The 27,019-nt window shown below is 40.8% G+C and overlaps 2 protein-coding genes across 13 annotated transcripts; one reads left to right on the top strand and one right to left on the bottom strand.

Annotated features, from left to right (window-relative positions):
* The first annotated feature begins 570 nt into the window (after nucleotides 1-570).
* On the top strand, nucleotides 571-10,503 carry LRIF1 (ligand dependent nuclear receptor interacting factor 1). 7 transcript variants are annotated; one of them, XM_083444336.1, is made up of 4 exons: nucleotides 571-949; nucleotides 5,017-6,514; nucleotides 8,046-8,291; nucleotides 9,928-10,503. In XM_083444336.1, the coding sequence occupies exons 1-4, from the start codon at nucleotides 861-863 to the stop codon at nucleotides 10,390-10,392; spliced, it is 2,298 nt and encodes a 765-aa protein (XP_083300462.1). In that variant the 5' UTR covers nucleotides 571-860; the 3' UTR covers nucleotides 10,393-10,503. The 7 variants fall into 7 exon arrangements, with proteins under 7 accessions (XP_083300462.1, XP_083300468.1, XP_083300466.1 ...); XM_083444342.1 differs by having other exon boundaries at nucleotides 579-760; XM_083444340.1 differs by having other exon boundaries at nucleotides 579-772.
* A 1,735-nt stretch (nucleotides 10,504-12,238) lies between these two features.
* Nucleotides 12,239-26,975, bottom strand: DRAM2 (DNA damage regulated autophagy modulator 2). 6 transcript variants are annotated; one of them, XM_083444572.1, is made up of 8 exons: nucleotides 26,861-26,975; nucleotides 21,870-22,027; nucleotides 19,560-19,627; nucleotides 18,263-18,402; nucleotides 17,251-17,428; nucleotides 15,756-15,838; nucleotides 14,703-14,795; nucleotides 12,239-12,938 (listed from the first exon to the last, which is right to left on the bottom strand). In XM_083444572.1, the coding sequence occupies exons 2-8, from the start codon at nucleotides 21,998-22,000 to the stop codon at nucleotides 12,831-12,833; spliced, it is 801 nt and encodes a 266-aa protein (XP_083300698.1). In that variant the 5' UTR covers nucleotides 22,001-22,027; nucleotides 26,861-26,975; the 3' UTR covers nucleotides 12,239-12,830. The 6 variants fall into 6 exon arrangements, with proteins under 6 accessions (XP_083300698.1, XP_083300701.1, XP_083300700.1 ...); XM_083444575.1 differs by having other exon boundaries at nucleotides 21,870-22,113; nucleotides 23,615-26,911; XM_083444574.1 differs by lacking the exon at nucleotides 26,861-26,975 and adding an exon at nucleotides 26,825-26,849.
* Between the last annotated feature and the right edge of the window lie 44 nt (nucleotides 26,976-27,019).

Raw genomic sequence — 27,019 nt, 5'->3', positions numbered from 1 at the left:
GTTGTAATGTGGAGGGCAGTGAGGAATGAATAAATATAAGTTGATTCATTCAACAGATAATTGTTGGTGTGAACTGGAGTTAATAGTACAATTAAGATGAATTTTGCAATTTTGCAAATCATTGCTCACTGTTCAGAATGAAAAGATGAAGTAATGATTGTGCTATAATCATTTCCCCACTGGTCATGGGCCACTGCTTTGGACTTTATTTATTTATTTATTTACACCTTTGATGCCTGAAATAAAGACTAGGTAAGTTCAGTGACTACTAAAGCCTCTGAATGATGGGAACTCAGGGCATTGGGTTAAATCTGAACATATTATTTGTTAAAGAACTAATTAGCTGAGTTTAATTAAGTATACTTTATTATGAATCTTTTATACCAGAATGAGACACTTAAAAATTGAAATTTTACTCTTGTCAATTATGTCCATCTTATAGGTTCCTCAGCCTTGAACCTAGAAACAAGGACACCAGGAGAAAGTAGCACAACACAGAGCCAACAGTTCCAGTTTTAAACTAATATCCCCCCAAAAGGAAGTGCTAGCTGCAACCCGGAAGTCATTCTGGCGACTTCCCGGAAGCTGTAAACTGACACGCTCGGGCAAAAAAACTCCTACTTCCGGTGGCGCGTGGAAAGGAAGCAAGAAGGAACGTGGCGGAAGTTGATAGGGAAGAAAGCACCTGCTAGTGGTGCCTAGGAATAAGCGCACCGGAGACGGATCCAGTAGCCTCGACGGAAGCTCCCAGAAGCCGGAAGTACGTCACAAGGTTGGGCTCAGATTAATACACTAGCGGCGGGGGTAGGGGGAAGTTGACAACGGGGAAGCGACTGAGGCACTGGGTTTTCCTCGTCGTTATGTCCCGACTGCCTCAGGGGGCAGCTCAGAGCGAGGACAGGAAGGGCGAGGGGCACGAGGGGTCGGGAGCTTCCGCCGCCTCGCCCTGGTGAGTAGCGGGCTTCGCAGCTCCCTCAGGTCCGCCTTGTTTTGGGGAGGGGGCGGGCGGCGGGTTAGAGCGCTTGGAAGTATCGGGTTCCAGAGCCTTTCGGCGGGGGAGGGGATGCCCGCGGCGGAGACGTGAAACTGAGGAGGGGAAACAAAGCCTTTGTTGCCGCGACGTCGTTGTCTGGCCCTCGCGCTGTAACTACCACAGCGCCGCATAGCGTTGGGTTCTGGCACTGCGCGCTCTTGGATGCCCCCTGGCGGCTTCTTGCGCTTAAAACAGCTGAAGCAGGAAACCCGCCGCTCTTCCGCTTGCCTCGGTGAAAGCGCGACCAGCCTTTTTGGGTGGTTTCCCCCAGGTAAGAGTTACGGGGAAGGTTCTTGTCCTTCACCACCAGACACACACACACACACACACACACACACACAGAATGCGTGTGAGACAGTAACAAGGCATCACAGGCTGTCAACCAAAATAGTGCCCTGCCCCAGCTCTGCTCCTAGTGGTTAAGCAAAATAATAATGGATAAAAAATTTATCTGGACTTCAGTGGTGTCAGGAGACTAGTCTCCGAAACTGGTTTCATTACCTTGCTCTGATTTCTTGTTTTGTTACACCGTTTCTATACCGCTTAATAGATAGAATGTATCTCTAAGCAGTATACACAAGAAGACTGAAATAGCATTTTTTAAACAAACAAACTATACTTAATTACAAAAATATAGTTGATATAACAGCTAGCATATCCACTGAGTCCTCTGGTCAGGAGGTGCTGTTGCTGGATGCCAGATCAGTCCATAAAAAAACCATAATTAAATGATTAGATTGGGGATGAGCGGGCCCATCTGGCTTGCATTACCATGACTTGGGTGAGTGAGTTGTGTGGACTGGACCTTACCCAGCTCTGCCCACCTGGGTTTTCAGTACTGCTCCAAGCAGACCAAGGTGGGGGAGTTACCCTTGTCTATAAGGACACCATCTCCTTGACCAGGGATGGCCAAGGAGATGGTTGGTGTTGGGATAGACAGATTGGGGGTGCTGTTAGTCTACTGACTGCCCTGTTGCCCAGCAGGATCCCTGATAGGCTAGCTAAGGGTAGTCTCTGGATATTGTTGGAAGACCCTAAAATGATAATTCATGGTGACTTCAGTATCCACATGGAGGATGCTGTCAGGCAAGCTCAAGACTTCATGGCCTCTATTACAACCATGAATCTCTCTTAGTTATTGGTCCAACACACCAGATAGGTCACACCTTTGATGTGATCTTTAGCCAAGTGATATGAGGGATGGACTGAAGATAGGGGGTATGCAATACACACTGCTGTCATGGTCAGACCATTATATGGTTAAGTTTGGACTGACAATGGCAGTTCCCTGCCCTCCCTAAGGGTGGTGGGCCCATTTGAATACCCCACCCTTGGAGACTGATGGAACTGGATGTGTTCTGGAGTGCTCTGGGAGATTTTCCAATGGAGAAAGCTGGTGATCCTATTGAAGCCCTGGTTTCGCTATGGAATAGTGAGATGAAATGGTTGACACAGTGGCTCATTTTGCAGCTCGTATTGTGCCCTCTGCTAGCTGCCCAGCTCACACAGTCTAGAGGTGACTAACTCCCTGTATGGGGAAGGGACCTCTGGAACCCTTTGAGGTGAAAGTCAGTAAACTTTGGTGTGATATTGACTCTTCACTTGCTGCAGCTCTGGTTGTAGTACCAGTGTTGCTATTGAGGATGTTTTGTGGGATCAGTGTCACCTTATGCAATCAGCTGATGTGGACAAGGTGCTGGTGGCAGTTCCTCTGACCATGTGCCACCTCAACTCCTGTCCCTCCTGGTTTATCAAATCTAGCAGAGGGGGCTGACTAGTTGGGTTCAGAGTGTGGTTAACGCTTTGCTATGTGAGGGGGTGGTTCTTCCTGCCTTGAAAGAGGCAGTGGTGTGAGTCACTCATGTAACCACTTCTAACAAAACCAGCTCTGGACCCTTCCTTTTGGTGTTAGAAACTGGGATAGAAAAGCTAGGAGCCTAATGGCTTCTGGGACCAAAACAGAATGTCTAGTCATCACGGGGTGGGTGGGTTGGCAACTCTTTTTATTTATTACTTTGAGAAGCATGAATTAATACACCAGTCACATAAGTGACACATTTTTAGCAGAAAATGTGAACACATTTTTAATTTAGTGTTATAATAAAAATACTGGTACCATACTTCCATTTTAAAACACTCTATACTATTTATTGTTAAACTCCTTAATTTATTATCTATTCTTAACATTTACTTTGAGGCTTCAAAGCATAAACATTACAGTAATCCTTGAGTGTCAGCCAGGTGCAAAAAATGGCACCCAGACTTTTTGAGGTGCTCGCAAATGGAGAACCTTTAGGTGCAAAATGTGCCTGGCGTCTTGCTAATTTCAAACCCTGAACTTCCTTTGGATTGGAACAGCTATCAGCCAATTGGCAGTTCCTGTTTTGGGAGGAAGGTGCAGATCTGCATGGCCTGCCCATTTGCTACTGGGTAAAGTTCAAGGTGTTACTGTTAGCATATAAAGTTCTTAACAACTTGAAACCAATTTGCCTATGAGATCGCCTTGCCCTACATGTGTTCACTTGACCACTTTGATCGGTGAAATTGGTACTACTACAGGTGACGAATAATATCCGTTTCACATTTGTAAGGACTCATTTGTGTGGCAGTGCCTACATTTTTGAACTCCCTGAGATCAAGCATGTGCCTTCACTATGCTATTTTCAGTGCCTGCTAAAAACATTCCTGTTTTGACACACTCAGATGCTTAGAAAGCTGAAGTAATTTTAATTTGTTTTAGTATGTTAACTTACGTTTTAAAATAGCATTGTAATTTGTTCTTGATTTGTGTTATTGTTTGTAATCTGCTTTGAGGTTGTTTTTAACCAAGTGGTGTATAGATTGTATTAAATAAACAAACAAACAAACATTAGCCACCCCTCTACTCACACTTCTTTCTCCACAGTTCTACCCCTTTCTCCTCCAGCTGCTTTATTGTACCATAGAGAGGGCTTGCTTTTATGGAGAGGCACCAAGGGAGATGGCATTTTCTCGGCTGCCCACAGTTGTGCCCCATTAAGCAGTCAGCTGCACTCTCCACACACAGCTTCAGGTTTGGTGAGTTGCTCAGAGTCCCGAGGATGGAAAAAAGACACCCCACCACCCCAGTTTTATCTTCAGCCTCTGCCCCTTCTCCAGCTGCTTTCATTCCATTCTCTTGCTCTAGTAGTGCTTTGAAGATAACAGGGGCTTCTCAAGTGTGCAAGAACCTTTTTTTTTAAATAATGACCTCCCAGTGTGTTTCAAGACGAGTTGTTACTTAGGAGCACTTTTGAACGACTAGTTTAAACCTGTTATCTACACACTGTTGCAATTGACTGTTCAAGAGTGTCCCTGAGAATATATTGGACCCATAAATAGATCTTGAACACTTGGAGGCGGTCTTCCTTCTTTTTCCTGCAATTGGTACATTCCCATTTTTCTTTTCCGCCTCAAAAATAAATGGCAAACTGAATGAGGCAGGTGAGCATCTTTCTTTGGAAAGGGGAGCCCTTCCTTTCTGCACCTTTTATTAGAGTGTGCTTTCCCCTGTTGCTTCAGTGTTGTAGATTGAATGAGTGAATCTGTTAGGCTTGGTGTCTTTTTCTCAACAGAAATTTATGTGCCTTCAGCAAGGGCACTGAAGGCAGAAATTATCCCATCCTTAGTAGGAGCACCTTTTAAATTTTTTACCTGGCATGTAGCTGTATAAAGGCTTCCATTGGGAAAAGATCTGATGACCTTCAACAGCTAATTAGAGGGAAAGTGGTTCTCCTAGTGATCAGTGATGAAGCATGCCATGTTGTTATGACTATAAGCTAACAAATAACACAAATTACACTGGTTTTGCCTTCCAAATTAGCCAAGATGCTTTTCAGTTGGCTTTTCAGATAAGCCTATGATATGTTCAGTGTAGATGTACCATTCACAGTTACATAGAGTTTAATGCGAAATAATAATAGTGTATGAGTGATAGTTATTTACGTGACGTTTTCTCCTTCAAGTGTTACAGGTCATATATACAAAGTAGTTCACACTACTGGGCTGGATGGAAAAAACCTTCTGGAATTGCTTCCACTTTCTAAACGTATAGGAAACATTGTGTCATTGGTTCAGCCACCAGTCATATCTGATGCTAAAGGGGAAGACTCCATGTCTGGTCATAGTCATCTTAAGGACCTGTTTACAAATATAACTCCGTCTTCATTTGTTAAAGCTCCTGAACTTAATACAGCTACTCCTGGAAAATTAATTTTACCAAAGCCATTGGAAGAAATGGAAAATATGGAAGTAGCTCCTCTTGCAAAAGAGAACCCAACTACGCCATCAACTTCTACCATTCACAGCAGTTATCATTCAGCTGATAATTCCTGGGGAAAGGATGCTACTCTAGTTTCCCCACACAAGAGCAGTGCAGAATATGTACCTGTGAATAAAAAACTCCCAGTTACCGTGAAGAGTCCTGTAGTGCCCTCTGGACATCACCTCCAAATACCAGCGCACGCGGAAGTAAAATCTGTCCCAGCTTCTTTTTTGCCTCCAACAATTCAACAGAAGATACTGGCCACAGCAGCCTCAAATGCCTTTAGAACATGTGAAGTTACAAATGCATCAACTGTTATATATGTGTCGCCAGTAAATACAGTGAAAACACATTCAAAACCATTGCCAAATTTATGTCCAAAGCCTGTCGGGGAAGTATCAAAACCTTTGGTGCTGACAATGGCACGAACAGCAGCCACTGGTTCTGCCCTGGCAACGTCTGATAGCCTGGGAAACCAGTCATCTCCTATGAAGTGGGTTGTCGAAGAAAACCCACAATCAGCATCCTGCCTTGTTCCTGTGAAGTCATCAAACAGCATGGCATCAAATATCTTAAAAATATTGGTTAATCCTGAAGATGGAACAAACAACCCTGCCAGTATCCTGCCTACTTGTTCGAACAACCTGAATGAAAGCCAAGCAAAAATGCCCTCGATTAATGATAATGCTCTGGTGATGTTCAATGGGAAGGTGTATTTACTGACTAAGAAAGAGTCCACTGTGACATCAGCAAGCAAATGTGGCAGCCAAGTATCACTCGGTGCTGAAACACATTTCAGAAAAAATGCATTACCGTTCATTAATTCAGCTGCAGATAGTACAATAACCAACCAAGTTGTCAATTTAGTATTGTCGAAGAACAAAGGAATTGCCCCTTATGCAAAGGATCCAAAATCCAGTGAGAATATGAGACTTTTCCCGCAGTCTGAACTAAAGGATTTTAAAGTCACGTCTCCATCTCTCACACCACCACATGGGAATCTGCAAGTAAGCAGCATCAGCCAACCTGAGGCAGTGTCCACACCAGAAAACGTCCTAGCTGGGGGAAATGTTGCTAAAATACCAATCACAAAAGAAAGGATAAAGCATTGCTTACAGAAAATTATTCCTCCCAAAGTACCTGCTGCTGCTTTAAAGCCATCTACAAGGCATGGTACTTCTGAAGACCAAGATCAAAAGGTAACTTTCTCGCTAGAGTAAATTGTACCAATGGTACAATTGTCTTTGATTTGAAGTGCCAGTTGCCTTAAATGAGTACTGTTACATAATTATTTTGATAGGGAGGATTTTAATAGGCTATCTGACAAGTGAGAGTAAAAAAAAAAATGAAACTGGTTTTCATTGCCTGCTGCCTCAAGTCTTTCACTGAAAAGAAGTAAAATCTGAACCATCAGCTGTTGTAAGGTTCTGTGTTTCTCCGGCAAAAAATACTTCATTGATGTCTATAGTATTAAGATACAGAGGCACTGAAATAGAGCTACCATGCAAGCTACCAAGCTGTTGGGGCTAGGTGTACTGCTTGCCCTGGGCAATTTTGATATTTAATCCAAAGGGGCAATGTTCTGGCAGTTCAGAAGGGGTCCTGTTTGTTTACTTGGGGCAGTATTGAACTAAATAATTGTGCAAACACAAGGATTACGATAGTGTACCAGGACTTCCAGCCCTCTCCTCCCAGTACGTGTACCCTGCACTGTCCCCAGATCTGTTCTGGAAGGTTGTGGAAACCACTAAAATATATTTAAGAGGGGGAGCTCATTCTGTTACATTCAATACAACCCCATAGCTATTTATTATTTATACATATATATGTGGAAGGCAATTCACAAATACGCCCCAAAGCGATTTACAGTTATATCCTTAAAAAGAGCTAACATAATTTTAAAAGCACACCAAACAATACAGATTTTAAAACAACACAAAACGAACTCCTAAAGAAGAGACCTTTCCAGCTAGCTGGAAAACCTTGTCAAAACAAAAGTGTCTTCATTTGTTTCCAAAAAGTACAGATAGATGCACTGGAGAAGGATGTTAAAAAGAAGTTAGTTTTCCTTAAGCTACAAACCAGCATTCACAAATAGCACGTGTCCAAGGCTATCCAATTCTAGGGCTATCACTTAAAGCAGGGCTGGGGAACCTGTGGCCCTTCAGATGTTGGACTGCCATCATTCCCTGATGACTTGGCCATGCTGGCTGGGTCTGTTATGAGTTGGAGTCCAACACCACCTGGAGTGTCATGGATTGCCTGTCCACTGGGTTATGGCTAATGGATTAAGCTTCAGTATATGTTCCTTTGTAACCTTTTTTCAGCCACAGACAATCTTCCAGGGGCCATATACCAGTGGCGGGCAGGTTCAGAGGTAAACTGAGTGGAACCAGAAGCAAAATGGGTTCAGTAACAGTTGTTACAGTAGCTACAGTCTCACCACATAAAAGCCAGAGGTTTCTACATGCAAACATTTCTCCATCCAGGTGAGCAGTAGGCATTATCATTGCTCAATTACATGTTCCTGCCAGACAAAACCACTCATGAAGGCTGTGGAACAGGGCTAGTAAGGGGTCTGGCTTGAAGAGGAGCATGACTTGGGAGAGTCCAGAGCGCTGGACTGAGAATCCTGGAGCCCCCCCCCCCCCCAATTAAAGCTTTGTGTACAATACCCTTAATCATTGTGATGTTCTGGCAAGCTTATATAATGAACATTTATTATTTCAGATGGAGAGGATACTTGCAGGAGTGGCTGCTCAGATCAAACAAAGGAAACAGAGAAAACTCTGTCATGAGTTGAGAAAAAAATTTGGCCTTCATAGAGAAGAGAGAGTATATCTGCAGAGAATTCCTTTATCAGTTATTCTCAGAAAATCAGAAGTGACTGTGTGTTCCAACAATGTACAGATGAGTGACTCTTGCAAATTGCCACCGGCAGTACCTATTAAACCCGGACCTGAGGAAGAGGAAGAGGTATCCGAAATGTTTGTGTCTCACCATACAATTTTGTTTTTTGAGTTATTTTCATATTCATCAGTATTGTTACTCAGTCATTGAAGCTTCTTGCAATGATTGGCTGGGCTATTGTTATGTCGCAGTGTTTTCAAAATGTTCTAACTGCTGAGCAAGCAGACCAACTTCTGCTTGGTTTGGAATAAACTAATAGGTATAGAATGAGCCATGTGGACACGTAGTAAAGCAGAGAAAAATGAATGGAGAAGGGAGAAAAGGGAGAATGAGTATGCTGTGTACAAAAAGAAAAAGAGAATCCCGAGAGGATGGGTGGAGTAAATTGGGTGAGGGAAAACAAGTCCAAGAAAGGTAGAGAAAATGAGAAAAGGTATTGTGAAAAATCTTCATGGGGCCCTAGCACTCATTATGTTAACTTGGGAAATATTTTGACATATATTTAAAAGCGACAGCTGGTGCAAAATGCAGCAGCTAGGTTGTTGATTATGGCACTCCATCAACACCATAGAAAATATCGGTTGAGGGAGCGGCACAGGCTGCCCATATGCTAATAAGTGCGGTTCGTTGGTTTTGTTGTTAGCATTTAAAGCCTTAAACAATTTGGGGCCAGGGTATCTAAGGGACCACCTTGCCCCAGAAATGTGCTTTTTTTACAGGCGGTGACAATTTTGTGCAGGGTGTTCTGTTCACAGCCCCCACATGCATCAGCGGAGCACATATAAGCGCTCCATACCCCGCCAGGTACATAAGGACCCGCATGTCGGCGATCACACATCAGCAGGACATGCCTAAAATGGCCATTACATCTACTAGAAACTGGATTTTTCGTGTTTTGGTTTCAACCCTCTGAAATCAGTTACTAGCTAAAATTAGACAGCCTAGTGTCACAATGTTTGGTCGCCTACTTAAATCATTTTTAAGAAGCCTTTCTCTGAAGTCACTGGTTGAACAATAGTGTATCTGAATAAATAGCTTTATTGTTTTTAAATTTTTGGAAATATTTTAGAAGAAATGGCTTTAATGTTTTAGAATTTGTAGAGATTGTAGTATTATTTTCTGGAGTGATTTGTTTTTAGAACTCATGTTTTATTCTGGTTTTTATATTGCACACTACTTGGTTGGCTTTATGCTATGAAGTGGTTTATGAATTTGTTAGTAAATAAAATTAACAAAAATTGGTATATGTTCAGTAGATTTTAGGAATGTAGGTCAGAAATTTAGGAAAATCTAGCCCAGTATTGTCCAGGTATTGGTTGAGACTTTCTGCATGCTCTACTTCTGAGCTGCAGTCGCTGCTGAGCTTTGGAAGTGAGTGGCAGTAAGGGGGGGATAACATTAATGAATTTTACTATTACTAAAAAAACCCCACATGATTTGTGAGTAGGGCATATTCCACGATACTAGGTGGATATTTTCATACAAATCTAACCCACTCCTTTTCCACTGATACTGAAAACTATCATTGCCTATAGTGGTTTATACAATCCCAATGCATGGAATACGTTGGCGGTAGTTAAGCAATTAGAATAGTTCAAGTTATAAAATAGCTTTGTGGACTATATATTTTATTTTGTTGAATAATTATAATGTCGCAATAATATAGTATTACCTAATATTCTTCTCTCCCCCCCCCTTACAGATAACTGAGGAACAGGAGGAAGAGTTGAATATAAAGAGGAAGGCAAAAATGCTACCAATACAAGAAAATACAAAGAGGCAGAAAACAGAAATACAATCTATACCAAAGCCAAATTTGAAATGTGGCAACTCTGACTCAGTAGTGGATAACCCGAGTAGCTCTTGCACACAACTTGTATCAGAGCAAGGAAATCCTACAAGCATTCTGCAGTTCTCTCAAAGGGTGGACCCACACTCAAATCTTTGTGTTCAAAGTAATGAAGAGAACAAAACTTCAACCTCAGCTTTACACTACAGTGAACATGAAACTCCTTTAAGCAAGGGTACTTTCAGAGAAGATTTTTCATTTAACCCTCCAGATCTGGAGGAAACAATAAGAGATGAAAAAATAGCAAAGCTTAAACTCATGCTGAGGGAACGAGAGGCAGCACTAGAGGAAATTCGTAAAAAAATGCAGCAGACGTGACAAGCCTAGTCCTTACTTAGCCCCAAATTTTGCTGCAACCCCTTTGCAACTTAATGTTATTTCTTGTTTCTTGCATATAAAGCAAATAAAAAATCTAGTTTTTTATGTTTACATATTGAGTGCAAGTATAAACATTTTCAAGCCTAGGAACTTATGTAGCAGAGTATTGTTTGCAGAATGTGATACTTGTTAGTTCAATATATTCTCTCATTATTTCAGTAAATGCAGTTTATATTCTTGTTGTTTATTGAGGTTGTTTCATAGAATGAAATGTAAATGATTTTTTTTCAGTTTTGCGTTAAAAGGAACAGCTTAAGTTTGTTTCAGAAAAATGAAATTTCTAGAAAAATTGCTAGTATTAACTTATTTGAATTGCGTACTTGGAATCAAATGTCAATGAATGGGGTAAGAGTATTGAATTCGTCAAGTTTCTTTAGTGATAAAACAGTTTGATTGAATTTCCTTAAGCCAGCTTGAAAAAATCAACTCTTTAACTTTACCCAGTTCAGTTTTTAATTAGAGCAGGTGAGATCTGCAACAAAGTTGTGTGCTGTAATGTTCATATTCAAGATGCCCGACAGCCAGCCATGCTCTTTTCTGAGGTACCTCTCTCCCTTATCTGTAAAGCTCTTGCCCTCATTGAAGTGTATGTATCTTCTGGTTTAGTTTGAATAGAATACTTACTGGTCTAATTTGATATGTTTTGTATCATGTTGGAACATATTTGACGGTAAAAATGTATTCATCAAGGCACTGCATGTGTAGGTTGCTGTCACAAAATGTTCCAGTAGTGTTCTTGTTTGTTTCTTTGTTTTGGAACTCTCAAAATTTGGTTGCATTTAAACCATTGGCCACAATGCCATATAGAATATGTTCCCTTAGCTAATTATTCTTGGTAATTCATTAATAACCAGCTACCTTGAATTGTATATGAATACAAGTGGTTTAAATGGTTTTGGTTGTCCTAAAATATATAGAAACGAGTTCATCTCATAACAATCTTTTGTTTTATTCAGTTGCCTACTGTTGAGCTCCCTCTTACTATGTAAGAGAAGACAGCCCCATCACCTGGGTTCCATTGACACTGGTGGTACCATAACCTTACTGTTTATGAAAACAAAATTTTAACTTGTCTTTCTTGTTGATACCAGTATGATCTCAGAATATGTGTGGGATATAGAAAATGTTTGTTCTTCGAAAAGACAAAGGGTTCTGATTTGCATATCCCAACTTGTCCTTCTTTCATAGAATTGTACAGTTGGAAGGGTCATCTAGTCCAAACCCCTACAATGCAGGAATCTCAACTAAAGCATCCATGACAGATGGCCATCCAACCTCTGCTTAAAAACCTCCAAGGAGAAAGAATCTACCACCTTCCAAGGGAATCTGTTCCACTGTGGGAAAGTTCTTCTTGATGTTGGTATCTTCTTTCTTGTAACTTGAACCCATTGGTTCATGTTCTGGAGCAGGAAAAAGCAAGCTGGCTCTCTTACATAGTTTCTAAACACCATCCGAATTTTGTTAAGCTGCAGGGGAAGTGATACCATCAGTTTTGGAAGGAAATTTCCACGTTGCTTAGCAAAGAGAAGGTTGCTGTTTGATTCAGAAATTCTACAAGGTCTAGTATACAAATACAATTATGGGAGGAGCTGTGCAATGACTGTACCTTTCTGTGTCTCCCCCCTAACGTGGCAACTATGTTGTGGCTGGCACCCACAGAACTCTCAAAATTCCAGGTGTGCCCACTGGCCCAGAAAGGTGGTTGACCCCTAATTTAACCTATACATGGAAATTTTTCAATCCCATCTCCTTTCGTGAGTATGCAGAATCATGGACTTCAGTCAGCAAACTTTAATCTGTATTTTATTATTCAGTTTATAAAAATCTAGAAGAAATGTTGCAGGCTGCTACTGGCAGTATTACTTCATATTCGGAATTGCTTTGCTTTATGGGTTAATTAAAAATATTTTCACATAAGTGACAGATTTCATTAACAATCCTTCATCAATATTTGCATATAAAATGACACATTTTTACTGCTTGCACAGAATGTGCTAAATCTTAAAACACATTTATAGAGTTGTAGATGTGGTTGATGACAATGAGACAAGTAGGCATCTATCTTGTTAGTTGCATATTAAGACTGATGGCATAACTCAGTGAAATCCAACGGTGTCTGTGCTCAAGAGCAATAGCACTTCACTTTACTTAGGTGGCCCTCCAGGACAGATTTGGGGAGAGGATAGGAAAGTCCCATTGTGTGAGCAGAAGTGCACTCAGGCAACATTGGATTTTTAGACACAAAACCAACATAGGTTCATCAGATATTAAAAGCTAGTGTTTGATCCAAAGTTTCCCTTCTGACAGAAAAAGCCATTCTCTGATGGACGGATTCCACCTTTAGATCCAATTCATACTCATTCTCCATTGTTATCTTCTCATATATTCTCTGTGGGTGGCATTCCTTGGTCATCTGCTAGTAGCTGCTGATGTGTACAATAAAGATTGTGCCCATGCAGCAGTGCTTCCGTACGCAAGGAGATTTTCTGAAGAAGGGAACAGTGGTGGAAAAGAATGAATAAGGTCTGTCAATCCATTTTCGCAGAGCAACAACCGCAACATCAAACAGTTCTCCACTAGATCTCCTTCACTGGGTGGTGATGGTGGAATTGATGGGTCTCACTGGTTTGGATTACTATTGCCTGTTGTTTTTTTAATTCCATAGATGTGTGGTGGGATTTTTTTCGGCTCAATGGCTGCATTTCCTCATGGGGAACATTCCAGCAGCTGCATCCCAGTAATAGGTGGGCTAGAGGTAAAAGCGGGTAACAAATGGATATAACTCTTACCTATTTACAGTAGGCTACATTACAGCTATACAAGCCTCACATCTCTCAATCCACATAAACCAGAGGAATTATCACAGTTTAATTATTATTATTATTATTATTATTATTATTATTATTATTACTGACACATTCTAGCAAGGCAAAAGAACTCAAGGAGGGTATTGAGTAGGGCTGTGACAAGGACTGGATAGAGAAGCCTTGAGAGCTGTATCTAACCCGCAGGGCTGAGGTTCCCCACCTAAGCTACAGATGTACCTGGAGAGATTTAGTTGAAACACTTAAACCAGGGGCGGGATACCTGTGGTCCTCCAGATGTTGCTGAACTCCCATAATATCTGACCTGTGGCCATGTTTGCTGGGGAGGATGGAAGTGGGGAGTCCAATGTCATCTGGACCTGGCTTAAATAGACATGAACAGCTATGGCAAGGCACTAAAGGTGTCCTAATCCTCAAAAAAGGGTGGTGGTGGGGAATCACACTTTAAGGGGAAGGTAGGGTATAAATTCATCAAAAGAATAACATTCTGCAGTGCGTAGCAGAAATGAATTTTTTAATGGTTTTCCATCACTAAATCCAGTGATCCATGAGACATTTATAAAGAAAGGTTTCGTGCATTTCTTTGCAATTTGGTATTGGCTCATAAGCAAGGATTATACTAGGACCTAAGTGCCCATGCAAGTCAGCAGCTGGCCTCATTATGAGCATAAACTTGACGTTTATCAATGTATCCAAACCAACCTGAAGAAGACATAACAAAACGAAGACTATACATAGGAGCCTTGTTGCCAGAGTCCTTCATGTACACAGTCTTATCTAGAAGATTTACTACCTAGCTGTACTCTTGATCTCGGTTATATTGAATGGCAAATTGCAAGACTGCATATATTCTTGTCAAGTTCTTTGTGACTACATACATGCCTTGTGTGGATTTTATTTTGAGTCATACTACCAATTGCACTGGGACTGTCAGTGCATATTATACTTTCATTGTATACAGAGTTGGGTTTGTTTTCATAAGCAAGCGAGACAACGCAGACAAAATGTTGTTATTCATGCTTAAAAACAGATTTCTGAAAAAGGTAATATTGCAAGGCCAGCCTCTGAAAGTAAACTATGCTTGTATGAAGTGTTCTTTTTTCTCTTGTAGCTCAGAAAAACAGCCATTTTAATTTCTGTGCTCCATCTAGTGCACATACTGTCTTAATAGTGGCTATCTAGTGTGCATACTGTCTTTAACAGTGGCCAGTCATGTACGTCAAAGAGGAAGTTTACAGATCAAAAGCCACAAGCTTTTAGCATGGGGTGATATTTACCTTACACGATTTGCCATGGAAATTCACATTTCATATTATCCCATGAAGTGCCTTCCTTGTTGTGTTAAGCCACCCCCCCAAAACTTCAGGATGGTTAAGGATATCTATCACTTAGAAGCTATTCAACTAAAAACTCGCATCGGTTTACCTGGAAGTCACGAATGTAAGTAAGGAAAAAGCTGAGAAAAGAGAAAGCCAAAGACCACTCAGAGACTGTGCTCATGATGTGAAAAGTGTAACCCTGTAGAAGACAAAAACAGATTTCTATGAGAATACATCTTAGTGGTGAAAGATCACTAATAGCAATTAAGTGACTGTCAACAAGTAGTCAAAACAAGAGGGAAGTTTCGGCATGCTCAGGGGAACCCCACAGATTGCAAAAAAGTATGAATTGTTTTTGAAAAGATGACCACAAGGGGGCAAACCCTATAAAAACAGCTCATGGATGACTAGGCATAGCGTTTACAGTAATAGTTGGAAAAGAAAAATGGAACAGATGAGGATAAGTTGAATACTGTATTTAGAGGAAATTAGGATGGGGGGATGAAACCCTGAATGCAAACCACCCTTTTACAACTGGGGATACACTGCAGCATTTTGTTGCAGGTTGCTCTTGTTCCTTCTAAAATAGTGTCATGGATAATACATGTATGGAAAGTGTGTTGAGTGCTGATTTTCCCATAGCCACCTATTTGGACAGTATACAGAATGGCAGTGAATGAGTTCTGATTTGCGCTCCATACATTTTTGTTTGGTTATTTCCAGGTTCAGAGGCAATAGGCCAGTGAATACCCATGTTAAGGAGGAATGCTACACCATCTTCTAGTGCTATGTGAATGAGCCTAGGTGCTACTTTATGTGCTACTTTATCTGTGGGGGGGGGGGGAACTATTCAAAGAAGCTAGCAGAAGCTCAGGCAGGGCAACTGTCATGCAATCTGGTTTTTAACTTTCCAGGTACCTTCTGGTTCAAATAGTCAATCCAATAGTGGGTTTTGAGCTCCCTACATCACCACTGCCTTACTTTTGTATGCCCTGGTAATTTTTTACTGTGACTACTTAGCTGTTTGTTTTTTAGGGTGGGTGGGTTTTTAGGGTTGGGTGCATAGCTCTCCCTCCCCCCCCCCCTATATATATGCTCCAAAGCAGAGGACCAATTTCCATTATGTCTTCAATTTTTCTCATAAGAATATGAAACTTACGTTCTCCTGGGGGTCCCAATGCAGCTTCTGTACTAAACCTGTTCCACACAGGCCACTGTACAAAATGACTGAAGAAATAAACACTTTTAGCAGGTTAAGGAACACCCATGAGGAATATGGAGCACCCTCACTTTACATTCATCCTTGCTTGCCCTTATTTGCTCTTTCTCTGATCTAGGAGCTCTCTGGTTTATTGGCTGACTCATATCAAGAAATAGAAGAGATATTATTTTTCCTGGTATGGATCTTCAGTTTTGCTGGTCTCTTCAGTTTGTCCATGTCCTTTAAAAATGTGATAACCATAAACTGACCAAATGCCTCAGCTGAGATTTAGGGAGCAGTCCAAATCCAAGATCTGCCAGGATGAGTGGAGTTTGGAACAGGTGTATCTCTGGGCTGAGCCTAAGCTCAGCCGGCTGAAGACCCTCATCTTGGCTCAACTGGAGAATACTCTTCCAGCCAGCACTGGAATGAGTCCTGAAAAAGTTGTGTTCTGTGGAGAGGCAGAAGACTCGCCTCTTTTTCAAATTCAGCTCAGTCACATGACTTAGCTGCTCAATGGTAATTTTACTTGCAAAAAGGGTGGTGGAAGACAAACACTATTTAAAGACTTGTTTTCCCTCTTCAGGCTTGGGCTCACTCAGTCCTACTCCTGAATGGAGTTTGGAATAGGAGTGAATTAACAGCAGCATAATTTACCCCAGTGCAATTAACACTGGCTTCCAACAGGTTTGATTGTTCTCCCTATCAATGCCAAACAGAATATTTTTCTTACCTCTTGTGAAATGTATACCAATATAGTTGAGATTTAGAGACTCACAAATGGATTTCTTTTCTAATACCCCTAACATCTGCTTTACACTTTCAGCATTTGAGAAACCATTCAACTTTATCTTAGTCATTTATTTAAAAAATAGATTTGCAGCCTAGTCCCTATGCAGAGAAGTATGAATACATTCAGCATGTTTTTGAATAGCAGCTGCAGATTGTGACTGTGATGTGCAGGAAGGGAGGTTAACCATTTCTTTCTGTGCTGCAATCCCTATGAAAATCCCTATGCTTTATTTTTCCTGGGAGGGAGGCTGTAATTGGCACCAGTAGCATCATCGTAATGCCATTATACAAATATATGATGCAGCTGCATTTAAAATCCTACGTATACTTAAATAAGCATCACAGAACTGGGAAAGATGCAGAAAAAGAACCAAAACTATCTGAAGGCTTGAGAACCTTCCATAGAAGGAAAGGCTAGAACGTTTAAAACCTTTGGGTTAGGAAAAAAAAGTCAGCCGGAAGTAAAATACTGGACTAGATATACCTTTGGTCTGATCAAATAGGGCTCTTCTTATGTTCTTATACTAACACCCACTGAAGTCACAGAGACTTCCAAATAGAACATGGATGAGTTGAACTGCAGTCTTGTGTTCACATTCTACTATTTGAATATAAATTATACATCTTCACTGTTTTAATGACATTTCACCACAAAGGATACTACTCACTATGCTGGATGTACACCACAGCAGAACTGTCAGTCTGATCCAAAAAATGCCCTTCCCATGAATCCCTGGTTGCATATTGTAGGAAAGAACTGTTTGAACCAGAATGTAAATGGCTCCTATTCCAAACGTGAGACAGGCTCCGGTTACATGCATAGAAAATAAAGTGCTTTTCTGGAGGGGAAAAAACCACAGGTTTCAAAGCTGGTTTGACCAAGTAATATTTGAAAGCTGAACAATTCAGTCAATAAACTGAGACTTTAGAGGGGTGGCTCCCAAGGAGAGTTCACATTTTCAAAAAAATGTGGTTTGATAGCAAAATCATATACCTATTTCTTACATCTGTCTCCCAGACTTAATTCATGTTTTGTATTTTTTACAATTAAAACATTTTTACCCTACTCTTTAGTGGAAAATAATACTTTACATGCTAGCTTTTCTCCAGGAAGCTCGAAGTAGCACACATGTGGTTTCCAGATAGTCTCTCACCCAACTACTGACCACAGATATGTCTAGTTTGAAGGTAGCTGCATTATGTGTCTAGAACTCTGATAGCACTTTAACCTCAACAACTCTTAGAAGGTTAGGCTGAGAGACTGCAACCAGCCCAAGGCCATCCAATAAGCTTTGTGCATGAGCGTTTCATTTCATTTCATTTCTTAGACTTATTAGTCACTTGTCACCTGAATATCTCCAAGAGGCTTACGGCAAAAAAGGCAAGTTGCTTAACAAATCATGTGTAAATACTGAAATTCACACCAATAAAACTAAACAGCACTAATTGCTACTACGTAAATGTACAGCAAGGTCATGGCAATCGTGCAATTGTGGCCTGACAACCAAAGCCCAATTGTAAACACAAACCTATTATGAGATGAAAAATTGTGTTTCATGTGCATTCACTACCCAAATTTATGCTGGAAGGCAATCAGTAGGCAACTTCTCTGGAGAGAAAAAAAAAGCCTATCATATCCTATATTCCAAAACAATTAAAGATAAAGTACAAACCTGGAAGTTTGCAATGACGCAAAGCCCAAAGCAACTAACTGTTCCTAACACAAAGCCAGCTTTATTTAACCTGAAGATCTTGGGGTTGTCAGGATTCAAAGCATCAACTTGTTTGTATCGGACATACATGGTTGCCATACCTGTGAATCCAAATACAGCACAGTAAGACTATGGCATAAAAGACTGTCATTGGAAGAAGCCAAGTATAATTGGTGGCCACCTAAAACTAGCTGTCAGGTACTCAAAATACAATAGGAGGGAAGAAAGTCTGTGAATGCAGCCCTGAGGGCAGATGAATTTTACTTATATGACATATACTTTTAGAGTAGCCATGTTAGTATGTTGCAGCAAAAAGAACAAAGATTATCATGGCATCTTTAAAAGACTTAACAAATTGATTAGGGTAGAAGCTTTCATGGATCTGTTCACTTTGTTAGATGCATGAAGTATTTTCCTGAGTTATAGGAATATATTCACAAGGTTTTGCAGGAGCAAAATTGTAAACAGTATGGTCAGAAGGAAATGAAATACAGGAAGCACAAAACAATGATAATCATATATTAAGAGAGAGAATTCACAAACAGTTGTTTATAACAAACATCCTGGCATTGGTATGGCTATATCAGGATCTTATTTCTTTCTGCAGGGCCTGTAAGACAGAGTTGTTCCGCCTGGCCTTTGGCTTGGAGCCAATTTGATTCCCTCCCTCCCTTTCTTTCTTTTTTCTTTTCCTTCTCCTCCTGCGATGAGGCTACATTTTAATATTTTAATGTTCCATTATTTTAATGTTGTATTTTACTTTTGTTTTTAAGTTGTAATCATTCATCTTGTTTTTATTATTGCTTGTAAGCCGCTCTGAGCCCGGCCTTGGCTGGGGAGGGCGGGGTATAAATAAAATATTATTATTATTATTATTATTATTATTATTATTATTATTATTATTATTAACTATGTAGTATCTCCAAACCCTTTGTCTTACACCGTAACACATTTGTAAGTTTTTAAGCTGTCACAAGATTCTGTGTCATATACAATTACTTGCCTACTATGAGACAGGCAGATTTAGCAGGATTATTTATGGAATAATGAATAGTCAATAATCATATTGCCACCTGAATTTGCCATGGAAATCAGTTGTTGTGTCCTTGTCTCACTTCCATCAGTGCACCTTTTCCACATGACAAGGGCATCTCAATAGCTATGCTACAGAAACAGAATTCCTTCCCTCTGGAGTCCCACAAAGCCTAAGTGTAAGCATCTTTCAGAAGCCTAGGATCCCCCCCCGCCCCGTACTTACCCAAAAGAGCGGCAATGTTTAACATTATCCCAAACAAACATCTTTCAGGGGGTGTTGTTCCTGTGTCACTGAAAGAAAAGCAATGTAAGATACAGTGACTCTAAAACTCACCAAATGGGAGACATTTAAATTTTTAAATATCAATTTGTAAGTATCAAGAATAAGCAGAAGATGGAGAAAAAATACAACTATCAAAAGGGAAGCAACCAAAAACAAATCCATGCCCATGTAGTACTTGAGACACGACTCATTTGGTTTTTGTATTATTTCAAAATGCACGGAGTAAGTTTTTAATGCTGGAAAATCTAGCACAATTATATTTATTAAAGGAACAGGTTATTTAAAGACCTATAAAAGGTTGTTTGCCAAATACAGGGCCTTTATTTATTTGTTTAGAATAGCCAGCTATGCATGGCTAAAGTTTACCAATGTCTGACAAACTTTCTGACTCCAAGTCATTTAAGAATTTCAATACATGAATAATGGCAAAGTTCTAAAAAGCAAAGTGCAGTCTTATCAGGCTGCCTATATGCTATCTCTATGTATTCATCCAGAAACGTAGACCTTCACGCCCACCCACTTGCAAATTATCTGCTGAAAATATTTGCTAGTAATCCTTTATCTTGCTTAGAGCATGCTGGATCTCTGATTTTTAACACTGCCCAGTGAATTACATAAGGCAGGAGCAGGGAACCTCAGGCAGGCAGGCAGGCCAAATGTGGCCCTTGGAGCTCTTCCTAGGCCACAACACCTCACTGGCCTTGCTTCACACCCCAACAATTTTTGCCAGGCTAGGATGTGGCCATGTATTATGATAACGCCTCTTGCTTTTCAGCATGGAGATACAGAGGGGTGTGTGAGTATGTGCAGAAACTAGCCTTTCATTGCTCAGCCTCTAGTTCTGCCTAACACTAGCATGTGGTCCTTGAAAGGTTGTCCAAAAGGGGATGCAGCCCCAGAACTTAATAAAGGTTCCCTGACATCAGGCATGACAAGGCCTAGAAATGGATAGCTCAGTTGGTGAGAGCATGGTGCTGATAACACCAAGGTTGCAGGTTCGATTCCTGTATGGCAAAGCTGCATATTCCTGCATTGCAGGAGGTTGGACTAAATGATCCTCTGGATCCCATTCAACTCTGCAGTTCTATGATTCTAAGGTTTATCTGCCACCCCAGACATAAGGCATTACGAATAATGAAGCAAGGACCCTGAAAACATATGAAAGGGGAGAGTGTTCATATCAGTGATATGATTTTTCTTCATCTGAACACATTAGATTACCTTTTTCTATAGTACTAATATTATTTATTAATATTATTTATTCATCTTTATATTTATATGCCACATTTCATCCATGGAGTTCATGGTGGAGTGCATGGTGCTCCCATGTCCTCATTTTATCCTCACATCCACACTGTGAGGTAGCGTAGGTTAAGAGGCAGCGACTCTGCAACACTTCCCCACCACCACCACCCCACAACAGTTTTCTTATAAAAATGTATACTTATCCAATGGCATTTAAAACTATATATTTATTAAAACAGTAAGAAGCTCTTACGGATGTTTGGTTACAAGCGATATATGCATCATAGGAAATAGATCTAACTGACCTGCTCTAGGACCTGTAGCTGGCATGTTAATGGAGAAAATGGATAACTCGGATGCAGGTTTCTCCCTGCCTCTTGGTTTCCAGTGATCACAGCAGCTACACCCACATTGCCTGGGAATAGCCAAATAGGAATCTGTATCTTAGTCAAAATGTGTATGCAGTTTATTACAGCTGCAGATTCTTGCAGTCTCCTATAGTTAAAACATGGCTGCAGGCAAGTTATAACCTATAACCATTTATTGTAAGGAATTGGGAAGTAAACGAACTTCACCTTCCAGCAAAGCCGAGGGGAGAGGAACAAGTTTTTCAGCATTGTTAGATAGAAATGAAAGAACTTTAAATTGGTGTGCATATGACTTTTTAAAAATTAGGAGTTCCACCCCCCCCCAAAGGGGGAGTGCTTTCCTATGCAGGGATATTTTTTTATACAGTGGTACCTCTGGTTACAAACTTAATTCATTCTGGAGGTCCATTCTTAAGCTGAAACCGTTCTTCTTCTGAGGGGCGCTTTCGCTAATGGGGCCTCCTGCCGTGCGCATGCTTCTGGTGCACGATTTCTGTTCACATCCTGGGGCAAAGTTCACAACCAGGAGCAGCTACTTCCAGGTTAGCGGAGCTTGTAACCTGAAGCATATGTAACCAGAAGCGTATGTAACCAGAGGTTACATATGTAACAATGCAATAGTAAAAGTCATACTGACCTGATGTAGGGCACCAAAGGGTCAACATGATGTAAGACGACTGCAGTAATGTATGAAAACACAAAGGAAGCAGATGTCCAAATAACGAGGGCAGAAGGCAAGATGCTCAGACCTTGCTGAAACCACCACATCTCAAAATCATCTTCCAAGTCCAAACACTGAAGAATGAAGAGATACCATTAACTATGTTTTCTCTTCCCCTTTCTTGCCGTTGAAAGCAAACTATTCTTTTGTATGCAGTCTTCTTTGTGTTTAGAAACACACCCAGGCAAACAATTTTACTGACTCAAGACTTTCGTCCCGAGAGATTAGCTTGTTTCACTTTCCGTGCCTGCACTGCAATACCAACACAAACCAGGAAACAGAAAGTTATTGCAATACAGAAGCTGAATGGAAACTAGAAAGCAGAAATGTATTTTGAATATGTGCAAGACTATTTTTTTTTTTTAGAAAAAGGAGATGGGGGCATGGGAAAGAAAGAATCTAATAAACAGTGTCAAATCTTCCTAGTTTTCTTGGCTGTTTCATCTCTTGGCAGAGATATAAAAATGATCACTGTTTTACCAATTATGTGCAATATCGCAAAAGAATAAAAGATGGATGGCATGACAGCAAATTCCACATACGGTGAAAAATAATCTTCTAATACACAATGGGAACATATGAAAACCTGCATAACTGTTAAGAGGATTAAAAAAAATCAAGTACCATGACTAAAGACTGGAAATAAACACATTAGAAAAGAGCAAATTATTTCCAAGAGAGGAGCAGGCTGATACTACTTGGAATAACCTGGGTCAATCTCTACCTAAAGTTGGAGAAAAAATATGGGCATTGTAAAAGTGGGGTCCTTTTTTATCTAACTGTGAGCATAACTTCATGTTTACACAGTAACAACAGCAATCCCAGCCTTAGATATTGGTTTATCTAGCTAATGCTGCTCAGATTTCTGCTTAAAAATGGACAACACAGTATAGGGGAGCATCATTGGGCTTGAAAAGAATGCAGCTCTTCCTTTCTACACTCCATTATTTGGTAATGTGCTGGAACCATCTAGCTTTACCCTTAATATTCTTCTGAATTTGTTCCAAGCTCTAAAACACGGGTCAGCAACCTTTTTCAGCTGTGGGCCGGTCCACCGTCCCTCAGACCATGTGGTGGGCCGGACTATATTTTGAAAAAAATAATGAACAAATTCCTATGCCCTACAAATAACCCAGAGATACATTTTAAATAAAAGCACACATTCTACTCATGTAAAAACACCAGGCAGGCCCCACAAATAATCCAGAGGTGCATTTTAAATAAAAGCACACATTCTACTCATGTAAAAACACCAGGCAGGCCCCACAAATAATCCAGAGGTGCATTTTAAATAAAAGGACACATTCTACTCATGTAAAAACACACTGATTCCCAGACCATCCACAGGCCGGATTGAGAAGGCCCACAGACCTTAGGTTGCCTACCCCGCTCTAAAAAATTTTTGTAAGAATATTAATTTTAATATTACCAGCATGCTGTTTTTATTTATCCAAGATAAGAATTTAAACAGGGAATCCGATTCATTCCTGTTTGAAGCCTTTCCACTGCTTTGTATTTTTTGGAATAAACAATGGTTGAATAGCACTGGACACTGCTAACTGATGGCAGGGAACAAATGGGACTATTTAACATTTCTTAAGCATTAACAGTGGGGGGGGCTCTATATGGGCCTCTGACTATTCTCAGATAGACTTCTGCACAAAGGCTAAGTAATTATTTTAGATGAGAAAAGAGTTTCAATGCCTTGCATGGATCTTTACACTTCTCCATAAGAGGTTGAAGCAGACTACATTCTAATCTGAATAAATTATATAGATTAAAGAATTAAAGAGTTTAACACAGCCACAGAATTACTCTAATAGTGAACATGGAAATCTTCTCAGTGGCTATTCCAGCAGGTCACCAGTTACATAACTTTTAAAAATTAGTACTTTAATTTGTTTTGCCCTTGCCTTTCCACTCCTTTTCCTTTACTATCATGTCTACTGTAAACATTTGGGCAGTTTGTTATTAACTGTGCATCACTTTAAAGTGTTAGAAGTTGTATAAATTATAAAGTAGTAACAGAAACAATTAGAACTTGCCTTAGGTCTTATCCTATCCCCCTATTTGCTTTTCATATCAGCACTCTACTTTATCAGGGCCACTGACCCCAGGTTACAATGGTGAAACCTGTTCTTTGACTTTGATCTGATGCACCTATCTAAGGGCGGGAATATATGTTGCAAACACATAATATCCATAGCAAAACTTGAGAGCTGCTTTTCAAAGGGAAAAACTAGATGCAGGAGAAAGATTTGAAGCAGAGAAATGGTGAGGTAAGGGGAAGGGGGCTGTTAAAACCTCTCTCTACCTACCACTTATTCACTCCACACCAATCACCCTTCATTCAAAGCCACTTTTCCTTCCCCCAGGTTTCCATACGCTTGCATGCAAAATGTAGCCAGGTCCTAAATATGGCAGTTTCTCTTTTAACCATCCTGTGAACTCCAACCACCTAGCTTTGAATATTATATATTTTGAAAATACTAGGAATCCTGAGAGCTCACTGACAATTGGATCTGTTGGGAACAGAACACAAATCCTCACTTTTCCACAATGGAAAATCCCCACATATCCTTAGGTATGGCATTCTAGTTTGGCAAATAAGCTCTCGCCCCTTTCTGCTGCCAGCACTTGGACTCAAGAGCCTATTAATTCTATAAACAGCAGGATGTCCATTCACAAAAATACTGGTCATACCACCTACCAAAAACACTTATCATCAGTTGGAACTGTCAAATGCAACTACAATTTCTACCATTGTGTGGTGAAAGGTTTATTCTAGCTGGAGTACTTGATCATTACACTTGATATGCTGAAGCCACAGGAGTACTGTGCATGCTGTTTTTAGCTCACAAAGTCTAATTAATCAGGGACCATAGCACAACTCTTTGGCTGTAGTGGGTACTACTAAGCTACTTCCCCATGCACCCCAGTTTAAGCAATACAACTAATAAGGAAAACAGTTGTATGTAGGATGTAGCTTAAATCAACTATGCACAGAGGGCCAACCAGGATCAGATTCTCAATGTCTATGATAAAACTCCCAATTCTGTTGGGTATAGGAATGTTTAGGGTATAGGAAAGTTGAGTTATTGGGAATAGCGACAGGATTTTATCATTTTAAACTGTTTATAAAGTTTCTATCTTGTAAGGCTTCTGGGGCTCCACTTTGGGCATAAATGTGATAAAATAAATATTTTATTTTCCCTGAAATATGTATGACACACACAACATAGTGTGGAACTGCAGGTGTTAATGCAGATTTCAAGATACGGGAGATAGATTCTGATGAATGTGGATGTGTCCGACTCTATGAAAAAGGAAAATTAGGAGTTTCTGAAACTAGTTGCAGATAAAAAATACTGATGAGCTCTGGTAGAAGGTCACATGCCATTCACGAGAAAGGGTTGCAACATTGGGGACATTTTCATTTAGAGAAAGGCAAGTAAGAGGTGCCATGGTGGAGAGAGAAAAGTTTACTTCCTCTCTCGCAACACTGGAATTTGTGGACATCCAGTGAAGCTGAAAGTTGGAAGATTCAGAGCAAAAGAAGTACTGTACTTATTCATGTGGCACATAATTAAACTATGGAACTCACTCCCACAAGAGGCAGTGATGGCCGCCAACTTGGATGGCTTTTAAAAAAGGATTGGACACATTAATGGGGAATAAAGCTATCAATGGCTACTAACCACAATGTCTATGCTCTGCCTCCATGGTCAGAACAGTATCCTTCTGAGTACCAGTTGCTGCAAACTACAGGAGGGGAGAGTGCTCTTATGTTCAGGTCTTGCTTTTGGGTTTCCCACAGGCATATGGTTGGCCACTGTGAGAGAAAGTTTCTTTAGTTATCTCCCATTTTTCTTTCTTGTTGGAATTGTCTGCATTTGTACCTTCAATATTTCACTTTTAAGAAACATCCATCCATTTTTTACTGTCTTCTCTTTGAGTATTTCAATGGATAAAAATTAAACTCCTTTTCAACATTAAAAGCTGCAGTATTTAAGCTGTATATCTATAGTAGGAAATTTGGTTTCTGAAAGTTCCATGGCTCCCATATTTTAATTTAAACTGATGTTGCTATTATTTTACTCTTCCTCCTCAGCTATTTCATTGGTTCAAAACAAGAAAAAATGCTACAAGAAAAAAAAAAGATTTGTGGCTTTCTAGTCAATAAAGACAGCTTCAAGCTGGACACGACTGCAGAACATAGCACAGAGCTAATGCCCTGCCCTCTAAGAGTGCAAAGAAGGATTCTTCCCAGCACAGTCATTCGATTACAAAGCGCAGAGCCCAAATAATTTAGGAGACACAAAAAAAGCCTTCATTGGGGCAAACAAAGGCATAGTCATAATGATAATTTCGTCTTCTCAGATGCGAGAAGTCATCCCTCACATGGGAACGTCTCAACGTTTGCATCAAAAAAAAGCTACCAGAAAGTTACCATTCTCGGGCAAAAGAAAAAAAACCCTGAAAAAAAAAACACTCTTACCAGCCACCAGCTCTCTTTAGGCTGAGAAAGGGGACAACAGCAGTTGCTACCTCTCCCTCCACTTTCCCGACTCGTGTGCCTTTAACAGCTACCAGAAGTTCAACCGGGGGGGGGGGGAGGGTATTCTGCGTATGGGGCTGTATTTAATGGGGAAACTAAATCCGTTGAACGTCTGCCTGCCATACGGCTGTTAAAGCCACAGCCCCTCCCTCCCTCTCTCTCGGGGCGGGGAGAAGGTGCCCTTGGCACGGAAGAGTTGTTTTCATGCGACCCTCCTGAGGAGGAGGAGAAGGAAGGCGGGAGGCAGGCGCGCTCCCTTTCCCCGCCCGCGGCACCTGAGGTGACCCTGTCCCCCTCACGCCAAAGTACACACTTTGATATTCGACCCTCCAGGGAGGTGTTAATTTACCGTCTCGCTCTCTCCCTCATCTCGCTGCTCCGGCCGCCTCCTCTCTGAGGGAGCTCGTGGGCGGCGCGGGGGGGGGGGGAGAGAGCAGCGAAAGGGCGGACGCGAGAGGAGGAAACGGGTCAGGGGCGGGCGCGCGCCACGCTCCCTCCTCCCTCAGCC

This window comes from Podarcis tiliguerta (genome assembly GCF_965153285.1).
Source record: "Podarcis tiliguerta genome assembly, chromosome: 6".
Taxonomy (NCBI): Eukaryota; Metazoa; Chordata; class Lepidosauria; order Squamata; family Lacertidae; genus Podarcis; species Podarcis tiliguerta.
Note: the sequence above shows the minus strand (reverse complement) of the source record. Positions and strands in the feature narration are given on the sequence as shown.

Coding starts and splice junctions, on each gene's coding strand:
- LRIF1 (XM_083444336.1), top strand. CDS start 861: ATGTCCCGACTGCCTCAGGGGGCAGCTCAGAGCGAGGACAGGAAGGGC. Junction 950..5,016: donor GCTTCCGCCGCCTCGCCCTG/GTGAGTAGCGGG, acceptor TTCTCCTTCAAG/TGTTACAGGTCATATATACA. Junction 8,292..9,927: donor GACCTGAGGAAGAGGAAGAG/GTATCCGAAATG, acceptor CCCCCCTTACAG/ATAACTGAGGAACAGGAGGA.
- DRAM2 (XM_083444572.1), bottom strand. CDS start 22,000: ATGTGGTGGTTTCAGCAAGGTCTGAGCATCTTGCCTTCTGCCCTCGTT. Junction 14,796..15,755: donor ATTGGGACCCCCAGGAGAAC/GTAAGTTTCATA, acceptor TGTCTTCTACAG/GGTTACACTTTTCACATCAT. Junction 12,939..14,702: donor CTTACATTCGTGACTTCCAG/GTAAACCGATGC, acceptor TCCCTTCTTCAG/AAAATCTCCTTGCGTACGGA.